Source organism: Oncorhynchus clarkii, chromosome 2 (genome assembly GCF_045791955.1).
Source record: "Oncorhynchus clarkii lewisi isolate Uvic-CL-2024 chromosome 2, UVic_Ocla_1.0, whole genome shotgun sequence".
In the NCBI taxonomy this organism is placed as follows: domain Eukaryota; kingdom Metazoa; phylum Chordata; class Actinopteri; order Salmoniformes; family Salmonidae; genus Oncorhynchus; species Oncorhynchus clarkii.
Window position 1 is genome coordinate 18,497,491 of NC_092148.1, and position 18,442 is coordinate 18,515,932.

Sequence of the window (18,442 nt, forward strand, 5' to 3'; positions counted from 1 at the left end):
TAAGGAAGGAAGGGAGGAAGGAAGGAAGGGAGAAGGAAGGAAGGAAGGAAGAGGTAGGGATAAGGAAGGAAGGAAGGGAGGTAGGGATAAGGAAGGAAGGGAGGTAGGGATAAGGAAGGAAGGAAGGGAGGTAGGGATAAGGAAGGAAGGAAGGAAGGGAGGTAGGGATAAGAAAGGGAGGTAGGGATAAGGAAGGAAGGGAGATAGGGATAAGGAAGGAAGGGAGGTAGGGATAAGGAAGGAAGGGAGGTAGGGATAAGGAAGGAAGGGAGGTAGGGATAAGGAAGGAAGGGAGGTAGGGATAAGGAAGGAAGGGAGGTAGGGGGAAGGAAGGGAGGTAGGGATAAGGAAGGAAGGGAGGTAGGGATAAGGAAGGAAGGGAGGTAGGGATAAGGAAGGAAGGGAGGTAGGGATAAGGAAGGAAGGGAGGTAGGGATAAGGAAGGAAGGGAGGTAGGGATAAGGAAGGAAGGGAGGTAGGGGGAAGGAAGGAAGGGAGGTAGGGGAAGGAAGGAAGGGAGGTAGGGGGAAGGAAGGAAGGAAGGAAGGGAAGGGAAGGAAGGAAGGAAGGGAGGTAGGGGGAAGGAAGGAAGGGAGGTAGGGGGAAGGGAGGTAGGGGAAGGAAGGAAGGAAGGAAGGGAGGTAGGGATAAGGAAGGAAGGAAGGTAGGGATAAGGAAGGAAGGAAGGGAGAAAGGGATAAGGAAAGGAAGGAAGGAAGGGAGGTAGGGAAGGAAGGAAGGAAGGTAGGGAAAGGAAGGAAGGAAGGGAGAAAGGGATAAGGAAAGGAAGGAAGGAAGGGAGGTAGGGATAAGGAAGGAAGGAAGGGAGGTAGGGATAAGGAAGGAAGGAAGGGAGGTAGGGATAAGGAAGGAAGGAAGGGAGGAAGGGAGGTAGGAAGGAAGGGAGGTAGGGATAAGGAAGGAAGGGAGATAGGGATAAGGAAGGAAGGGAGGTAGGGATAAGGAAGGAAGGGAGGTAGGGATAAGGAAGGAAGGGAGGTAGGGATAAGGAAGGAAGGGAGGTAGGGATAAGGAAGGAAGGGAGGTAGGGATAAGGAAGGAAGGGAGGATAAGGAAGGAAGGGAGGTAGGGAGGAGAAGGGAGGTAGGGAAAGGAAGGAAGGGAGGTAGGGATAAGGAAGGAAGGGAGGTAGGGATAGGGAAGGAAGGGAGGTAGGGATAAGGAAGGAAGGGAGGTAGGGATAAGGAAGGAAGGGAAGGAAGGAAGAAGGGAGGTAGGGGGAAGGAAGGAAGGAAGGGAGTTAGGGATGAGGAAGGAAGGGAGGTAGGGGGAAGGAAGGAAGGGAGGTAGGGGGAAGGAAGGAAGGGAGGTAGGGATAAGGAAGGAAGGGAGTTAGGGATAAGGAAGGAAGGGAGGTAGGGGGAAGGAAGGAAAGGAGGTAGGGGGAAGGAAGGAAGGAAGGGAGTTAGGGATAAGGAAGGAAGGGAGGTAGGGATAAGGAAGTAAGGAAGGTAGGGATAAGGAAGGAAGGAAGGGAGAAAGGGATAAGGAAAGGAAGGAAGGAAGGGAGGTAGGGATAAGGAAGTAAGGAAGGTAGGGATAAGGAAGGAAGGAAGGGAGAAAGGGATAAGGAAAGGAAGGAAGGGAGGTAGGGGGAAGGAAGGAAGGGAGGTAGGGATAAGGAAGGGGGGTAGGGAGGTAGGGGGAAGGAAGGGAGGTAGGGATAAGGAAGGAAGGGAGGTAGGGATAAGGAAGGAAGGGAGGTAGGGATAAGGAAGGGAGGTAGGGATAAGGAAGGAAGGGAGGTAGGGATAAGGAAGGAAGGGAGGTAGGGATAAGGAAGGAAGGGAGGTAGGGATAAGGGAGGTAGGGATAAGGAAGGAAGGGAGGTAGGGATAAGGAAGGAAGGGTGGTAGGGATATGGAAGGAAGGGTGGTAGGGATAAGGAAGGAAGGGTGGTAGGGATAAGGAAGGAAGGAAGGAAGGAAGGAAGGGTGGTAGGGATAAGGAAGGAAGGGTGGTAGGGATAAGGAAGGAAGGAAGGAAGGGAGGTAGGGATAAGGAAGGAAGGACGGGAGGTGGGGATAAGGAAGGAAGGAGATAAGGGAGGTAGGGATAAGGGAGGGAGGGAGAAGGAAGGGAGGGAGAAGGGAGAAGGGAGGGAGGGATAAGGAAGGGAGGGATGAGGGATAAGGGAGGGAGGGATAAGGAAGGAAGGGAGGAAGGGAGGTAGGGATAAGGAAGGAAGGAAAGGAGGTAGGGATAAGGGAGGAAGGAAAGGAGGTAAGGATAAGGGAGGGAGGGATAAGGAAGGGAGGGAGGGATAGAGAAGGGAGGGAGGGGTAAGGAAGGGAGGGAGGGATAAGGAAGGGAGGGAGGGATAAGGAAGGGAGGGATGAGGGAGAAGGAAGGTAGGGATGAGGGAGAAGGGAGGGAGGGATAAGGAAGGGAGGGAGGGATAAGGAAGGGAGGGAGAAGGAAGGGTGGGAGGGATGAGGAAGGAAGGAAGGGAGGTAGATATAAGGAAGGAAGGGAGGTAGGGATAAGGAAGGGAGGGAGGTAGGGATAAGGAAGGGAGGGAGGTAGGGATAAGGAAGGGAGGGAGGTAGGGATAAGGAAGGAAGGGAGGTAGGGATAAGGAAGGAAGGGAGGTAGGGGGAAGGAAGGAAGGGAGGTAGGGATAAGGAAGGAAAGGAGGTAGGGGGAAGGAAGGAAGGGAGGTAGGTAGGGGGAAGGAAGGGAGGTAGGAGGAAGGGAGGTAGGGGGAAGGAAGGAAGGGAGGTAGGGATATGGAAGGGAGGGAGGGAGAAGGAAGGGAGGGAGGGATGAGGGAGAAGGGAGGGAGGGATAAGGAAGGGAGGGAGAAAGGAGGGAGGGATAAGGAAGGGTGGGAGGGATAAGGAAGGGAGGTAGGGATAAGGGAGGGAGAAGGGAGGGATGAGGGAAAAGGGAGGGATAACTGAGGGAGGGAGAAGGGAGGGATGAGGGAAAAGGGAGGGATAAGTGAGGGAGGGAGAAGGGAGGGATAAGGAAGGGAGGGAGGGAGAAGGGAGGGGTAAGGAAGGGAGGGAGGGAGAAGGGAGGGGGAAGGGAGGGAGGGAGAAGGGAGGGATAAGGAAGGGAGGGAGGGTGAAGGGAGGGATAAGGAAGGGAGGGAGGGTGAAGGGAGGGATAAGGAAGGGAGGGAGGGTGAAGGGAGGGGTAAGGAAGGGAGGGGTAAGGGAGGGAGGGAGAAGGGAGGGATAAGGAAGGGAGGGAGGGGTAAGGAAGGGAGGGAGGGAGAAGGGAGGGGGAAGGGAGGGAGGGTGAAGGGAGGGGTAAGGAAGGGAGGGAGGGTGAAGGGAGGGGTAAGGAAGGGAGGGGTAAGGGAGGGAGGGAGAAGGGAGGGATAAGGAAGGGAGGGAGGGAGAAGGGAGGGGTAAGGAAGGGAGGGAGGGAGAAGGGAGGGGGAAGGGAGGGAGGGAGAAGGGAGGGATAAGGAAGGAAGGGAGGGATAGGGAGGGATAAGGAAGGGAGAAGGGAGGGATAAGGAAGGGGGGGAGGGAGAAGGGAGGGATATGGAAGGGAGGGAGGGAGGGAGAAGGGAGGGGAGGGGAGGGATAAGGAGGGAGGGGAGGGATAAGGAAGGAGGGGAGGGATAAGTAAGGAAGGGAGCGGCGGGATAAGAAGGGAGGGATAAGGAAGGAAGGGAGGGAGGGATAAGGGAGGGAGGGAGGGATAAGGAAGGGAGGGAGGGAAGGAGAAGGAAGGGGAGGGATAGGGAAGGGAGGGGAGGGATAGGGAAGGGAAGGGAGGGGAGGGAGGGAGGGAGGGGAGGGATAGGGAAGGGAGGGAGGGAGGGAAGGGAAGGGAGGGGAGGGAGGGAGGGATAGGGGAGGGAGGGATAAGGAGTAGGTAATAATAATACATTATTTATATTAACAGCGTGACATGAAATGGAACTGTTAAATGATATGCAGTGTGTAAGTCTGGCTTCTCTGCGGCGTTCTCTGCTCTGTTGTCTGCATGATCAATCATCAGCGCTCAGTGTGTGATTTGTGTGCTGTTGTAGCCTACCGTAGACCTATTACACAAAGTCGCCATCAATTCAAAGCGCTGCATGCAATGGGTTCTCCTACCATTCCATTGCAAAGAACAAGTAGACCTACAGGCTATACAGATCAGCGCCCAAAAAATGTCCATAGCCCACCATGCCCAAGATTCCTTTAACAGATCACAACTGGTGAGAGGATATGCAGAGAAAGAGAAGGGTAAATAAGCTGAGACGTTAAAGTACAAAATATGCACGTGCGATATACAGTATCAACTCTCTGGCTTCATTCATACATTAAACCAGTCAACGCTAGCAGCCTACCATATTCACTCATCATAAAGTCCCCAATAGAAAACATCCCTGAGGCTGCATGGCTTCTAAAAATGGAATTGCGTACTATATGTGCAGGCGACCTCGATGCCGTTACGACACACAATGTCCAATCTCCATCTCGCATTCAAATATCCACTAACGTGGTACTGGCAGAGGCTGAAATATAAACGGTAGCTAATCACAAAACAGCAGATACTGTGTCCACAAAAGCGCTTTAGGAAATCTACATTTGCACCATTGTTTCATGATGTTATGATTACAAAAGCGGCCACACGGTGGGCTACTGGTCAGATTTGCGGGCAGTTGATTAACTGAGCTATCCATGGTGCTGAATCTCCGCTAGTTTAGGCCTGTTTATTTAGAAGCTGATGTTCCCTGTGACAGTCACCACAATAAGCAGGTTATAATGAAGTAAAAAAAAACATAACCTTCCCAAATCCCCCCCCCCCGATAGCCAGTTGCAATGGGAGAGAAAATGCTGAGGTAGGCTAAAACAAATGTCATTTTCACTGGACCTCATAATATTTGACCAGTCGGCCAAAAGTGCTTCATAGGCCTTGGCTACCTTTTTAAAGGGCAATTTGACTCTAAATCCATTTTCATGTGTATTTCTAGTCAATCCACCATAAATACGGTCTCGAAATACCATCAACATATCATCGTATGGTTGCATCATAGATATCGAAACACCCCGTCTGTCAAAAAGTCAAATTACGTCACCATGCGAGACTTTGCACTTCCACCCTTCTCTTCTTTGCCAGGGATTCCCAGAAAGCTGCACGTACTAGCTGACTCTCTCTGGCTCTTCAACTATTGGTGGACGTGTAATTCAAATGATTTGCTGTGATGTTTACTAGAGCCCTGCCCGAGCGCTACCCATGCCTGCGACGTTCAGGCCCGATTGCTTTTGCCCAAAACCCGAAATTAGAAATAACTTCCTTCGTTATTAAATCTATTAACTGCTCCTCTCCGTCTGTCACTCACTCGCTGTGGATGAGCTCTGCTCATGGCGGCTCTGGATTTCTGTGTATATAGCAACAGCTCCTCTTGGGCGACTCTGCTCAATGACGAGACATGAGAGGGCACAGAGCATGGCTGTTAGCTACTTTTCGTCATGCTAAACTCTGACAACTCGAGGAACATTATTATTTTCTGCAAAATGATCTCAACTGTTTTATATTTGAAGCACTTTTGACACCTACAGTGCCTTGCGAAAGTATTCGGCCCCCTTGAACTTTGCGACCTTTTGCCACATTTCAGGCTTCAAACATAAAGATATAAAACTGTATTTTTTTGTGAAGAATCAACAACAAGTGGGACACAATCATGAAGTGGAACGACATTTATTGGATATTTCAAACTTTTTTAACAAATCAAAAACTGAAAAATTGGGCGTGCAAAATTATTCAGCCCCTTTACTTTCAGTACAGCAAACTCTCTCCAGAAGTTCAGTGAGGATCTCTGAATGATCCAATGTTGACCTAAATGACTAATGATGATAAATACAATCCACCTGTCTGTAATCAAGTCTCCGTATAAATGCACCTGCACTGTGATAGTCTCAGAGGTCCGTTAAAAGCGCAGAGAGCATCATGAAGAACAAGGAACACACCAGGCAGGTCCGAGATACTGTTGTGAAGAAGTTTAAAGCCGGATTTGGATACAAAAAGATTTCCCAAGCTTTAAACATCCCAAGGAGCACTGTGCAAGCGATAATATTGAAATGGAAGGAGTATCAGACCACTGCAAATCTACCAAGACCTGGCCATCCCTCTAAACTTTCAGCTCATACAAGGAGAAGACTGATCAGAGATGCAGCCAAGAGGCCCATGATCACTCTGGATGAACTGCAGAGATCTACAGCTGAGGTGGGAGACTCTGTCCATAGGACAACAATCAGTCGTATATTGCACAAATCTGGCCTTTATGGAAGAGTGGCAAGAAGAAAGCCATTTCTTAAAGATATCCATAAAAAGTGTCGTTTAAAGTTTGCCACAAGCCACCTGGGAGACACACCAAACATGTGGAAGAAGGTGCTCTGGTCAGATGAAACCAAAATTGAACTTTTTGGCAACAATGCAAAACGTTATGTTTGGCGTAAAAGCAACACACCATCCCACTGTCAAACATGGTGGTGGCAGCATCATGGTTTGGGCCTGCTTTTCTTCAGCAGGGACAGGGAAGATGGTTAAAATTGATGGGAAGATGGATGGAGCCAAATACAGGACCATTCTGGAAGAAAACCTGATGGAGTCTGCAAAAGACCTGAGACTGGGACGGAGATTTGTCTTCCAACAAGACAATGATCCAAAACATAAAGCAAAATCTACAATGGAATGGTTCAAAAATAAACATATCCAGGTGTTAGAATGGCCAAGTCAAAGTCCAGGCCTGAATCCAATCGAGAATCTGTGGAAAGAACTGAAAACTGCTGTTCACAAATGCTCTCCATCCAACCTCACTGAGCTCGAGCTGTTTTGCAAGGAGGAATGGGAAAACATTTCAGTCTCTCGATGTGCAAAACTGATAGAGACATACCCCAAGCGACTTACAGCTGTAATCGCAGCAAAAGGTGGCGCTACAAAGTATTAACTTAAGGGGGCTGAATAATTTTGCACGCCCAATTTTTCAGTTTTTGATTTGTTAAAAAAGTTTGAAATATCCAATAAATGTCGTTCCACTTCATGATTGTGTCCCACTTGTTGTTGATTCTTCACAAAAAATACAGTTTTATATCTTTATGTTTGAAGCCTGAAATGTGGCAAAAGGTCGCAAAGTTCAAGGGGGCCGAATACTTTCGCAAGGCACTGTATGTGTTAAACCAAGTCCACGCACCGCCCACTCAATCCAGTTAAGAGGGGAGTTTTTGGAGTTGTAGGAATTTACTCAAATGGGCAATTGGGAACATCAGGACTGATCAGGACAGTCAAAGCTAGATATCTAGACTCCGACATTGTATTGAACCATTTTTTTAGTGAATTTGTCTACTATGGACTACTGAAAACAACAAAGCCAATTAATTACCTGGGTAAAATAGTCATTTAAAACTTGGCTACATCAATAAAAGTGTGGTGACTTTGAGAGAACTTTGAGTTTATTAAAACATGTATAATTAAAATGTGTATATTTCTCCATTTACAATGGTATAATCATGGCCTTTTTTTCTCTGGGATTATAGATAATCCCGATAATTCTCTGGAAAATATTATACCCTAGTGTAGAGTGTGTGTATATGTATGTATGTATGTATGTATGTATGTATGTATGTATGTATGTATGTATGTATGTATGTATGTATGTATGTATGTATGTATGTATGTATGTATGTATGTATGTATGTATGTATGTATGTATGTATGTATGTATGTATGTATGTATGTATGTATGTATGTATGTATGTCCTTGTTGTTGAGCAAGGAGAGCGAGCATCACAGGAGCACAATAAACCCTAACAGCATACAAGTGACGTGTGTAAAATCCAGGAGGACCTAAAATCCCAGGGTGGCCTAGACCCTTATCTTTCTAGTGTGTGTGTATATATATATATATATATATATATATATATATATACACACACACTAGAAAGATAAGGCCACCCGGGGATTTTAGGTCCTCCTGGATTTTACACACGTCACTTGTATGCTGTTAGGGTTTATTGTGCTCCTGTGATGCTCGCTCTCCTTGCACAACAACAAGCTGGTGGTCTCCTGTGGGCCCTTACCCATGCAGGGTTTAAGTAAAGGACACACACACATACACACACACGCATTACAATATGAATTAAAGCTGAGGTCCTGAGGTTAGAAATGGTCCTTTCCTCCTGGTGGCTACCAGACTCTGAACAGATATAGTTGTTGCAGTCTGGAGAAACACACACAGCCACTTGTCAGTCCTGTTGCATCGCAGCTCGGATCTCACCATTAACTATTGACCAGTCTAGCAACCATGTCTGAAAAACAGCACAGCTGAAGAGTAGATGGTGTGGTGACTTCACCGAGACCTACAGCTATAATATAGGCGGTATACTATAGACGGTGGAAAAGTGTGTATTAGAGTACTGTACATGCTATTCCGTACTTAGTTACCGTATTATAAGTGCTCAATTCCACAAGACAATATAGTAGCCCAGCTCATAGAAACGTTGAATGTTTCACTGGTGAACCAACTGTTTCTTTGTGACCATCTCTGTCGGTTTGTAACCTTTTACTGATGTCTCTGTTATTCTTGTGTTCAGATGGTAGCCGTGGAGGAGAAGGGGGCAGCAAGCCCACGTACGGCTGTCAGGTGACCATCCAGTCGGGGAAGGAGAAAGAGATGATGAAGATGCACCGGAGGGAGGAGAAGCGGGAGAGGAAGAGGGGGGAGAGACGTTGGGATGACACCGAATCCTCTTCCGACCTCTACTTTGACCCCAAGGAGATGAGAGCTCAGAGGTGAACCACCACACTAGATCTCTTTCTAGCTCTTCCCCTTCCACTTTCCTATCTTTCTCTTCTCTCTCTCTTCTCATGTCTCTCTTCTCTCTTTCTCTTCCCATCTTTCTCTCTGCTTCTTTTTCCTTCCCTCTCTTCCATTTTCCCTTCTCTCTGTTTTACTTATTTTTCTACATCTCCCCCTGTGATCTTCTTTCCATATGGAAACACCCTCCTGCATTTCACATCACTGCTCGGCTGCAGGTTGTAAGAAAAACAACACGGCTCCTGGTCACGTTTTTTCTGAAAATAAATAAATAATAAGGGATCTTTCTGAAAGTTTAATTTCAGCGGATAAAAAAGTGCCGCAGTGATCGGTTTAATTAAACTTATCCGGGCCGAATCCGGCAGAGTATGAAGGAAGAGATTAGCAGAGAGGTAAGCCACGTTACGTTAGCAGAGAATAGTATTACTGCAGAGCCTCACATCTCCACACCTCTCCTGTCTAACAGCTCTCAACTCTAGTATCCATCCCCAATCACAACCAACCGCACGTTAAGCATGTGTAACTATGGCTGTTCTGCTCTTCATGTGGATGTTTGGTGTTGAAATACTATATATTTTTTAATGGGTTTTACGGATGTATTGTTGTGTTCGGTCCCGGTTGTGTTATTGCTGTGTTGTGGTTGATTTAATGGTTGTGTGTTGTCCTGGTTGTGTTTCTCCAGAGAGCAGGCCCTGCTGACAGCACGGCGGTCTCCAGTGCTGAGCAGAGAGCGGGTGTACGAACGCATCCGCTACCCCAACGTCTATGACTGCTACGCCGAGGCCACCAAGACCTCCGCCTTCGTAGGGGGAGCCAAGGTACAGTATGTGGGGATTACCAGATGTGCGTCACAAATGACACCAAAAGTACTGCACTATGTAGGGATAAGGGAATAGGGAGCCTTTTGGGACAAAGCCCTGTACTGCCCAAAACCAAATCTATGCTCTAAAATGAACAGCTTACATTACTTCCATTTCTCTTTGATAGCGACCGGGAGGAAAGTGATAGAGCGCACAGACACACACACACACACACTTCGTTCAACCACCAACCTTCACCAGCACCCATCACATTACCCACAAGCCACTACTTTTATCCCATTTTTATTATCTATTTTTTAATTCTTGCTGCTTTTTCACTCACTATTTGCATCAACTAACCTGGGGTGTGTTGCTTTAGTCCTCAGTTCAGTAGGAGCAGGTGGGCTGGAGGAAATGATGTTTACTGGAAAGTTGATATATTTTTTTATCTGAACATGATTTTGCAATGTTTTGAATGTGTTTGTTTTCAAGTTGAGGCAATGTTTGTTGATGTTTTATTGTGTGTATTGTAAAATGTTTAATATTATGTAGTTCAGTTGGTAATAAATAGATTGGGGTGGAAATGTACTTTATGTAATGCGGTGCGTTGTTAATATTTGGGATGTGTTTGTGTTGTGTTCAGCTGATGTTACCAGAGGGGATAAAGAGAGAGAATAATAAGATGTATGAAGAGGTGGAGATTCCTCCTAGTGATCCCATGTCCATCGGCTTTGAGGAGAAACCCATCTACATCTCTGAACTGGACGAGGTAAGACACCCAATGGTTACATGTGAATTTGGGAGGTGGGGGGCACACAGCACTGTCAAAAGCACACAGCATACTACACATCACGGAGGGACCTGCAATTTTGGGGGGAGAATGACTGTGAGAAGGTCAATTCTGGTTACTTTTTGAAAGGACTTTCTACTCATAAGTGAAAAATAAAATATAATTCTCCCTCCAGAAATGACCCCAATATAACAGATTGGTCCATATTGTCAGGCAGGTGTGCTATTTAGTTGGGTCGTGACGATACCAGTATCGCGACACTCGTTAGTATCATGGTAAGGAAACAAATCACCAAGAAGATTTAACTTCTTAAGGAAAACAGCCCCAATGTTGGAAACAAACGTTCCATCAATTTATTTTCCATGATACAGATCACAATATTTTACATGCAGCAGGTTTTTAAAGGACCGAAGAGTTAGATCTGATTCCTGTTTTTCATTTTTGCCATGGAAAAGATATCACGATACTGGTATCGTCCCAGTCCTACTATTTATCAATAAGCATTGTCACATGATGTAGCCCACCTGATGCAGCATAGCGGATAGAAATAAATAGTCTGAGGGTTACCCATCTGCATTTACCCTATTGCGTCACAGCCTAATGTTTAAACTTTAGAGTTTATCTTGCTGCTAGTTATAGCAACACATTGACAACTTGAATGTCCCCCAAAAATGTTCCACTGACACTCAGCCAACCAAGGATCATGTACTGTGAATATAATGTCGGCCTACCCAGGGGCCCTGACCTCCACTAATTTGAAGGGGTGCCACTAATTTGAAGGGGTGTCCACATTCTTTTGTATATAATGTATGTATTTGGGGTAAGGTGACTAGACATCAGGATATATGAATATCAGAGTAACAGCAGCATATATAATGATTGTATGGGTGTGTGTAGAGTCATTATAAATGTATGTGTGTATGCATATTATATGTGTCTAAGCAAATGTTGGTCGTGTGTTTGAGTGTCAATGTGTAGGCCCATGTGAGTGTGCATATAGACAGTGCAAAAATAAGAAAGTCTGTGTAGCTATTTTGTTAGCTACAGTATTTAGCAGTATTATGGAGTGGGGATTGAAACTGTTCAGGAGTCTGTTGGTGTCAGACTTGATGCACCAGGACCGTTTGTCGTGCAGAAGCAGAGAGAACAGTGTATCGCTTGGGTGGTTGGAGTAGTTAACAATTTTCCAGGCCTTCCTTTCACACTGCCTGATAGAGGTCATGGATGGCAGGGAGCTCGGTCCCAGTGATGTACTGGGCTGTCTGCACAACCCTCTGTAGCGCCTTGCGATCGAGGGCGGTGCTATTGCCATACCAAGCAGTGATACAGCCAGTCAAGATGCTCTCAATGGTACAGCTGTAGAACCTTTTGAGCCTATATTCTTAGCCTATTATAAAATATGTGTGTTGACTGTGATCAGGTGTGTCTTGTCTGTTTAATGAACAAAATACCTATTGATTTCATGTGCATGCTGCAGCCATACAGTGCATTCGGGAAGTATTCAGACCTTGACTTTTTCCACATTGTTACATTAGTCTTATTCTAAAATTGATGAGGAAAAAAAGTAATTTAATCAATCTACACACAATACCCCACAATGACAAAGCAAAAAACTTTAATAAAAAATAAAAAACACATACCTTATTTACGTAAGTATTCCTTTGCTATGAGACTCGAAATTGAACTCCGGTGCATCCTGCTTCCATTGATCATCCTTGAGATGTTTCAACAACTTGATTGGACTCTGCCTGTGGTAAATTAAATGTATTGCATATAATCTGGAAAGCCACACACCTGTCTATATAAGGTCCCACAGTTGACAGTGCATGTCAGAGCAAAAACCAAGCCATGATGTCAAAGAAATTGTCCGAGGAGCTCCGATAGGATTGCTTAGAGGCACAGATCTGAGGAAGGGTACCAAAACATTTCTGCAGCATTGAAGGTCCCCAAGAACAGTGGCTTCCATCATTCTTATCATTCTTTAAATAGAAGAAGTTTGGAACCGCCAAGACTCTCCCTAGAGCTGGCCAAACTGAGCAATCGGGGGAGAAGGGCCTTTGTCAGGGAGGTGACCAACAACCTGATGGTCACTCTGACAGAGCTCCAGAGTTCCTCTGTGGAGATGGTTGTCCTTCTGGAAGGTTCTCCCATCTCTGAAGCCACTCCTCAGTAAAAAGCACAACAACCCGCTTTGAGTTTGGCAAAGGGGACCTAAATTACTCTCGGATCATAAGAAACAAGATTATCTGGTCTGATGAAACCAAGATTGAACTGTTTGGCCTGAATGCCAAGCATCACGTCTGGAGGAAATCTGACACCATCCCTATGATGAAGCATGGTGGTGGCAGCATCATGCTGTCGGGATGTTTTTCAGCAACAATGACTGGGAGACAAGTCAGGAGATGTTACTGCACTGTTGGATCTAGAAGCACAAGCATTTTGCTACACTCGCATTAACATCTGCTAACCATGTGTATGTGACCAATACAATTTGATTTGAGGATCGAGGGAAAGATGAACGGAGCAAAGTATAGAGAGATCCTTGATGAAAACCTGCTCCAGAGCACTCAGGACCTCAGACTGGGGCGAAGGTACACCTTCTAAGAGGACAATGAACCTAAGCACACAGCCAAGACAACATAGGAATGGCTTCGGGACAAGTCTCTGAATGTCCTTGAGTAGCCCAGCCAAAGCCCAGATTTGAACTTGATCGAACATCTCTGGATATACCTGAAAATAACTGTGCAGCGATGCTCCCCATCCAACCTGACAGAGCTTGAGAGGATCTGCAGAGTAGAATGGGAGAAACTCCCCAAATACAGGTGTGCCAAGCTTGTAGCGTCGTACCCAAGAATACTCTAAGCTGTAATCGCTGCCAAAATTGCTTCATCAAAGTACTGAGTAAAGGGTCTGAATACTTATGTAGAAAAAATGTTCTTCCATTTTTATACATTTGCAAACATTTCTAAAAACCAGTTTTTGCTTTGTCATTATGGGATATTATGTGTAGATTGAGGGGGGGAATTCAATTTTAGAATAAGGCAGTAACGTAACAAAATGTGCACGGGCATCTGCACGGGAGATAAACCAGGCTTATCCAGGCCAAGAATATGGTACAAATGGGACTGCGTGAATTGGGCTCTAAAAAACATCCCCTGATAATATTGTAAAGTCTGTCTGTAAAAGGTATCCGTGTGACTGTGTGAGTGCCAGCCAGGGCGTGCTCAGTTTCACTCCCTGGTGTCCATATTCAAGCGACTGGGAGCGTTATGAAGCCGTAATTGGCAGTGAGTGATGTTGAGTCTTAATGGAAGTGCTGTAGTTCTCAGCCAGCTGTCTGGAGCCACAATGGCTTCTCCTCCCTGACTGACAGGCTGAGTGACAGTCTGAGTGACATGCTTACAAATCTGCCCTCAGCCAATAGCAGGGCAGTGGACCGGACTGACAGACAGGTGAGCTAATCCTCACCCAGGCATTTGGAAGATGGGAGAGCAGAAGTTGTCAGTTGGCTTCAGTTCAATCACATCACTGTCTTTTCTTCTGGTTCTTCATCTAGACTTATGGAGTCATTCTGTATGGGATTATGGTGGGATGTTAGAAACAGTTATTATGGTATTTATTCTCTGTCAAGTGTGTTGTGAAATGCACTACATTTATTCTTGAATAGATTTTGGGTAGAATCATACGTGTGGAATTAACTCCCCTGGATGTGCCCAAAACATGGCATCATATCTGAAGATGACTGGATATGTTTAAACCTTGGAACATATTTTGTCATATTTGTAGGGTACTCCTGTAGCTGTTCACCTCACTTAACCTGTCTGTCAATCAAGATGACAGGCATACTGTGTGTGTGATCGCAGGCTGAGACAAATTGATTAAGATAAGGATTGGTCATGCATGTGTGATTGCTGTTGTTATTTTTGCGGCGTCTGTGTGACGTCGGCTCAGGTGTTTGTCTCCCTGCCTGTCACTCATTATCTTCATTAGGCTTTTTTAAATGCTAAATGTGTAAATGTCCAGATTTTTGTGGTATTTCTTTCCATGTAAACATGTCACTGTCTCACTTTATCCCCATCAATCCCTAGCTTCCTCTGGTGGGCTAAGTGGAGTTTCTGCTATTTAGTTTTTACACCCATTCTGCTGTTCCAGAGAGGGAACTTCATGAAGTGGGCTGGGATTGGGTGTGAGAGAATCACTAGGGCTGGGATTGGGTGTGAGAGTATCACTAGGGCTGGTATTGGGTGTGAGAGAATCACTAGGGCTGGGATTGGGTGTGAGAGAATCACTAGGGCTGGGATTGGGTGTGAGAGTATCACTAGGGCTGGTATTGGGTGTGAGAGAATCACTAGGGCCGGGATTGGGTGTGAGAGTATCACTTTTGAAAAGCTCTCTCCCACACTAGGGCCGGGATTGGGTGTGAGAGTATCACTAGGGCCGGGATTGGGTGTGAGAGAATCACTAGGGCCGGGATTGGGTGTGAGAGTATCACTAGGGCCGGGATTGGGTGTGAGAGTATCACTAGGGCCGGGATTGGGTGTGAGAGTATCACTAGGGCCGGGATTGGGTGTGAGAGTATCACTAGGGCCGGGATTGGGTGTGAGAGTATCACTAGGGCCGGGATTGGGTGTGAGTATCACTAGGGCCGGGATTGGGTGTGAGAGTATCACTAGGGCCGGGATTGGGTGTGAGAGTATCACTTTTGAAAAGCTCTCTCCCACACTAGGGCTGGGAGTGGGTATGAGAGTATCACTTCTGAAAAGCTCTCTCCCACACTAGGGCTGGGACGATACCAGTATTGCGGCAAGGAAACAAAACACCAAGTGGATTGAACTTCTGTAGGAAAACAGCCCTAATGTTGGAAACAACCATCATTATGTTGTCATCCAGAGTCACATTGATTGATTTTCAAGCTATAGCACACAAAATTTTACACACAGCAGGTTTTCATTTTCACCATTGAAAGAATATTGCGAGACTTGGTATCATCCTGGCCCTATCCCGTACCTCAGGTCCTATCTCCTTCCTTAACCCTCATCTCCAACCCTGGTTTCACCCCTAGCCCTGGGTTCTGCTACCTTGGCTATTACCCGCCCCAGTACCTGAAACATTTGCTCTTCGAGTTGGTTCTCTGCTATTCACACTATCTTCAAGCCTCTGGCACATCAAACAGTAAGTGCTCTAAGGGACCAGGTATTTGAGAGGAAGGTTTGACCAAGTGCCTGAAAAGAGTGGCAAAACATACATGCGCGTCCCAATCAAGGCAGGCACAGTCTTTTGCTCAAAGTGTATTTGATAGTATTCAGTAGTATTGGAAAGAAAACAAATACTATTGGAACCCAGGTCTGATGTGGGCCCTCACATGCAATAGCATCCCCCTCTGCACGAGAGAGAGTGGTGGAAGGACCCTTGGTCCTCATCATGAAGGAAGTGATCAATGTCAGAGGCTCTCCTCTGCTTTAAGTGGGATGAGTTGGGATGGACAGACAGGATTTATCTCCTCTCTCTCGGGAGTTAATTTCCTGTTTCTTTTTCTCACAGGAAACAATTAATTGCAGTACACAAGGGCATGATAAGTTTGTGGTTGTGTCTTACAGAGAGAGTTAATCAACCGTTTTGTTAATTCTGTAGCCCTGGCCGTTCCACAAATTCATTTACAAGTTCCACCTTTAAAAAAAAAACAGACATCATCGTCTTGTCTTCTCGTTTTCTGAAAGCCTGATCTTTCTTTCTTGTCTTTTTTTTGGGGTTCTGGGCTTCTCCCTGTCTCTCCACTAGCTCCAGCAGGCTAGATTCTCTGCTTCCTGTTCTGTTTGAAACCCCTGTGTGACGGGTCCAGATTGATATGGAGCCTGTTCAGCTGAGCGATGTCAATTAGCCCCTAGTGCAGGAGCTCCTCTATTCATTAACTTAAGCCGGGCTACTCTGAAACAAAATGCCTCTCTCTTATTAAGCACCAAGCACACACCGCCGAGGCTAATACGTCTTTACGTGCTATTAGGAGCAGGCCAAACCGAAAGCCTGTCAGCTTTTTTCCCCTTCCCTTTCTTTCCCCACCATCACGCAGAGTAGCGTAGATTGCCATTTATTGAAAGCTGTAATGGGCAACAGGGCTCTGCCCTGCCTGGCAAGCCTTTACTAGCACTGTGAAACATTAAAAGTGGGGAATTTATTAGAGGGCCTTTTTAACGAATGAATCCTGCTCTCGTCACGCTGATAAAAGCCTATCTAATTTCTGTGTATAAATATAATGAGAGAGAGATTCCCTCTCGTGCTGATAGAAAAACAACACAACCCCTCCATACTCGATCTGGAAACATGACTACCTACTCATACAGTACATAGACTGTAGGCTCTCACTCCGGCACTTACAGATGTACTGATATATCCATGGAGGCATGAGAAGACTTAGACTAGGGAGGGTATATTACTGGAAACTTTCAAACTTTACCAGTAAACTACCAGAATTGTGTTATCTTTCAATTATTTAATATAATCTATCACAAGACATCTATTGGCATTGTTAGATGCTTTTTAAATACATTTTCTCTTGAACCATATGGTCTAGCTACTAGAAACGCATGGACAATACGGACACAGATTTGTTGACTTTATATTGAGATTGGCAACTTTCATAAATTAGGTGCATTACCGCCACTGACCTCGTTTGTCTTTCAGTCACCCACGTGGGTATAACCAATGAGGAGATGGCACGTGGGTACCTGCTTCTATAAACCAATGACGAGATGGGAGAGGCAGGACTTCTGACTTCTATTTTAGCCCTTGGCATCGCAGACGCTCGTTGGCGCGGGCGAGCAGTGTGGGTGCAATAATTGAATAATATACATTTGTAAATGTATTTTGCAACGCTCGCGCACGCGAAGCGAGCGGTGTAGTCAGCCTGTTAGCCTGTCTTCTTCATAGACGTTGACATGATTGTGTACTGGTGGACAGGGTTATCTGTCTACTCTGTTGCCATAGAAAGGGAGTGGCGGAGGGACTCGGGGTGCGTGTGCTGGGTGCGTGTGATGGTTGAGATCACTCTTCTGTCCTCATGTCCTGACTAGGTGTCTCTCCTCACACCTTCATGTGTCCAAACCTCCCAAGAGGAGTGTAGGCTAGTTGGAGGAGTGTAGTAAGCCCGGTAGAGTTCTAGGATTTAGCACAAAGACACTTGTCAATGAAGTGAGGGTTTCCACCCTCCTCCTCCTGTCTTGTCCCCACACTCGTTGGTGTCTCTGCCTCACCCTTCAGAGTGAGGGACGTGGGTCCTGTGTTCTGGACTGTGGCAGGAGGACACGAGACGGAGCAGGGAGTGCTATCCATAATTAATCTGTCCTGATTGCATTTCCTCATCCAGTTTTGATTTCCTCCTCTGTGTGTGTGTGTGTGTGTGTGTGTGTGTGTGTGTGTGTGTGTGTGTGTGTGTGTTCAGACTTGCAAAGCAGGTGTGGGGATGAGAGAGAGTCAGAGAGAGAGTGGGGGGTGGAAAGAGCACAGATGGTGGACAGAGACTTGTTAAAGCCTTATCTCTGATGTGAAAGGAGAGGCCTTGGGGAGTGGCAGCATACATCTCATCTAGATCCACTTATCTCTCAGGTTGTCCCTGTGTGTGTGTGAGAGTCCCTGTGTGTGTGTGAGAGTCCGTGTGTGTGTGTGAGAGTCCGTGTGTGTGTGTGAGAGTCCGTGTGTGTGTGTGAGTCCGTGTGTGTGAGAGTCCGTGTGTGTGTGTGTGTGTGAGAGTCCGTGTGTGTGTGTGTGTGTGAGTGAGAGTCTGTGTGTGAGAGTCTGTGTGTGTGTGTGTGTGTGTGTGTGACTCTCACACACACACACGGACTCTCACACATACGGACTCTCTCACACACACACACACACACACACACACACACACACACACACACACACACACGGACTCACTCACACACACACGGACTCACTCACACGGACTCTCTCTCTCACACACACACACACACACACACAGACTCTCTCTCTCTCACACACACACAGACTCTCTCTCACACACACACAGACTCTCTCTCTCTCACACACACACAGACTCTCTCTCTC

At 46.4% G+C, this 18,442-nt stretch overlaps 1 protein-coding gene across 1 annotated transcript in view; it reads left to right on the forward strand.

Annotated features, from left to right (window-relative positions):
• Window positions 1-18,442, forward strand: part of LOC139423666 (activating signal cointegrator 1 complex subunit 3) — a 164,670-nt gene that overhangs the window by 27,475 nt on the left and 118,753 nt on the right. Inside the window, exons 6-8 of the mRNA XM_071175278.1 lie at window positions 8,562-8,760; window positions 9,468-9,603; window positions 10,229-10,354. Of these exons, the coding sequence (XP_071031379.1) occupies window positions 8,562-8,760; window positions 9,468-9,603; window positions 10,229-10,354 (461 nt within the window). The remainder of the gene's footprint in view (window positions 1-8,561; window positions 8,761-9,467; window positions 9,604-10,228; window positions 10,355-18,442) is intronic.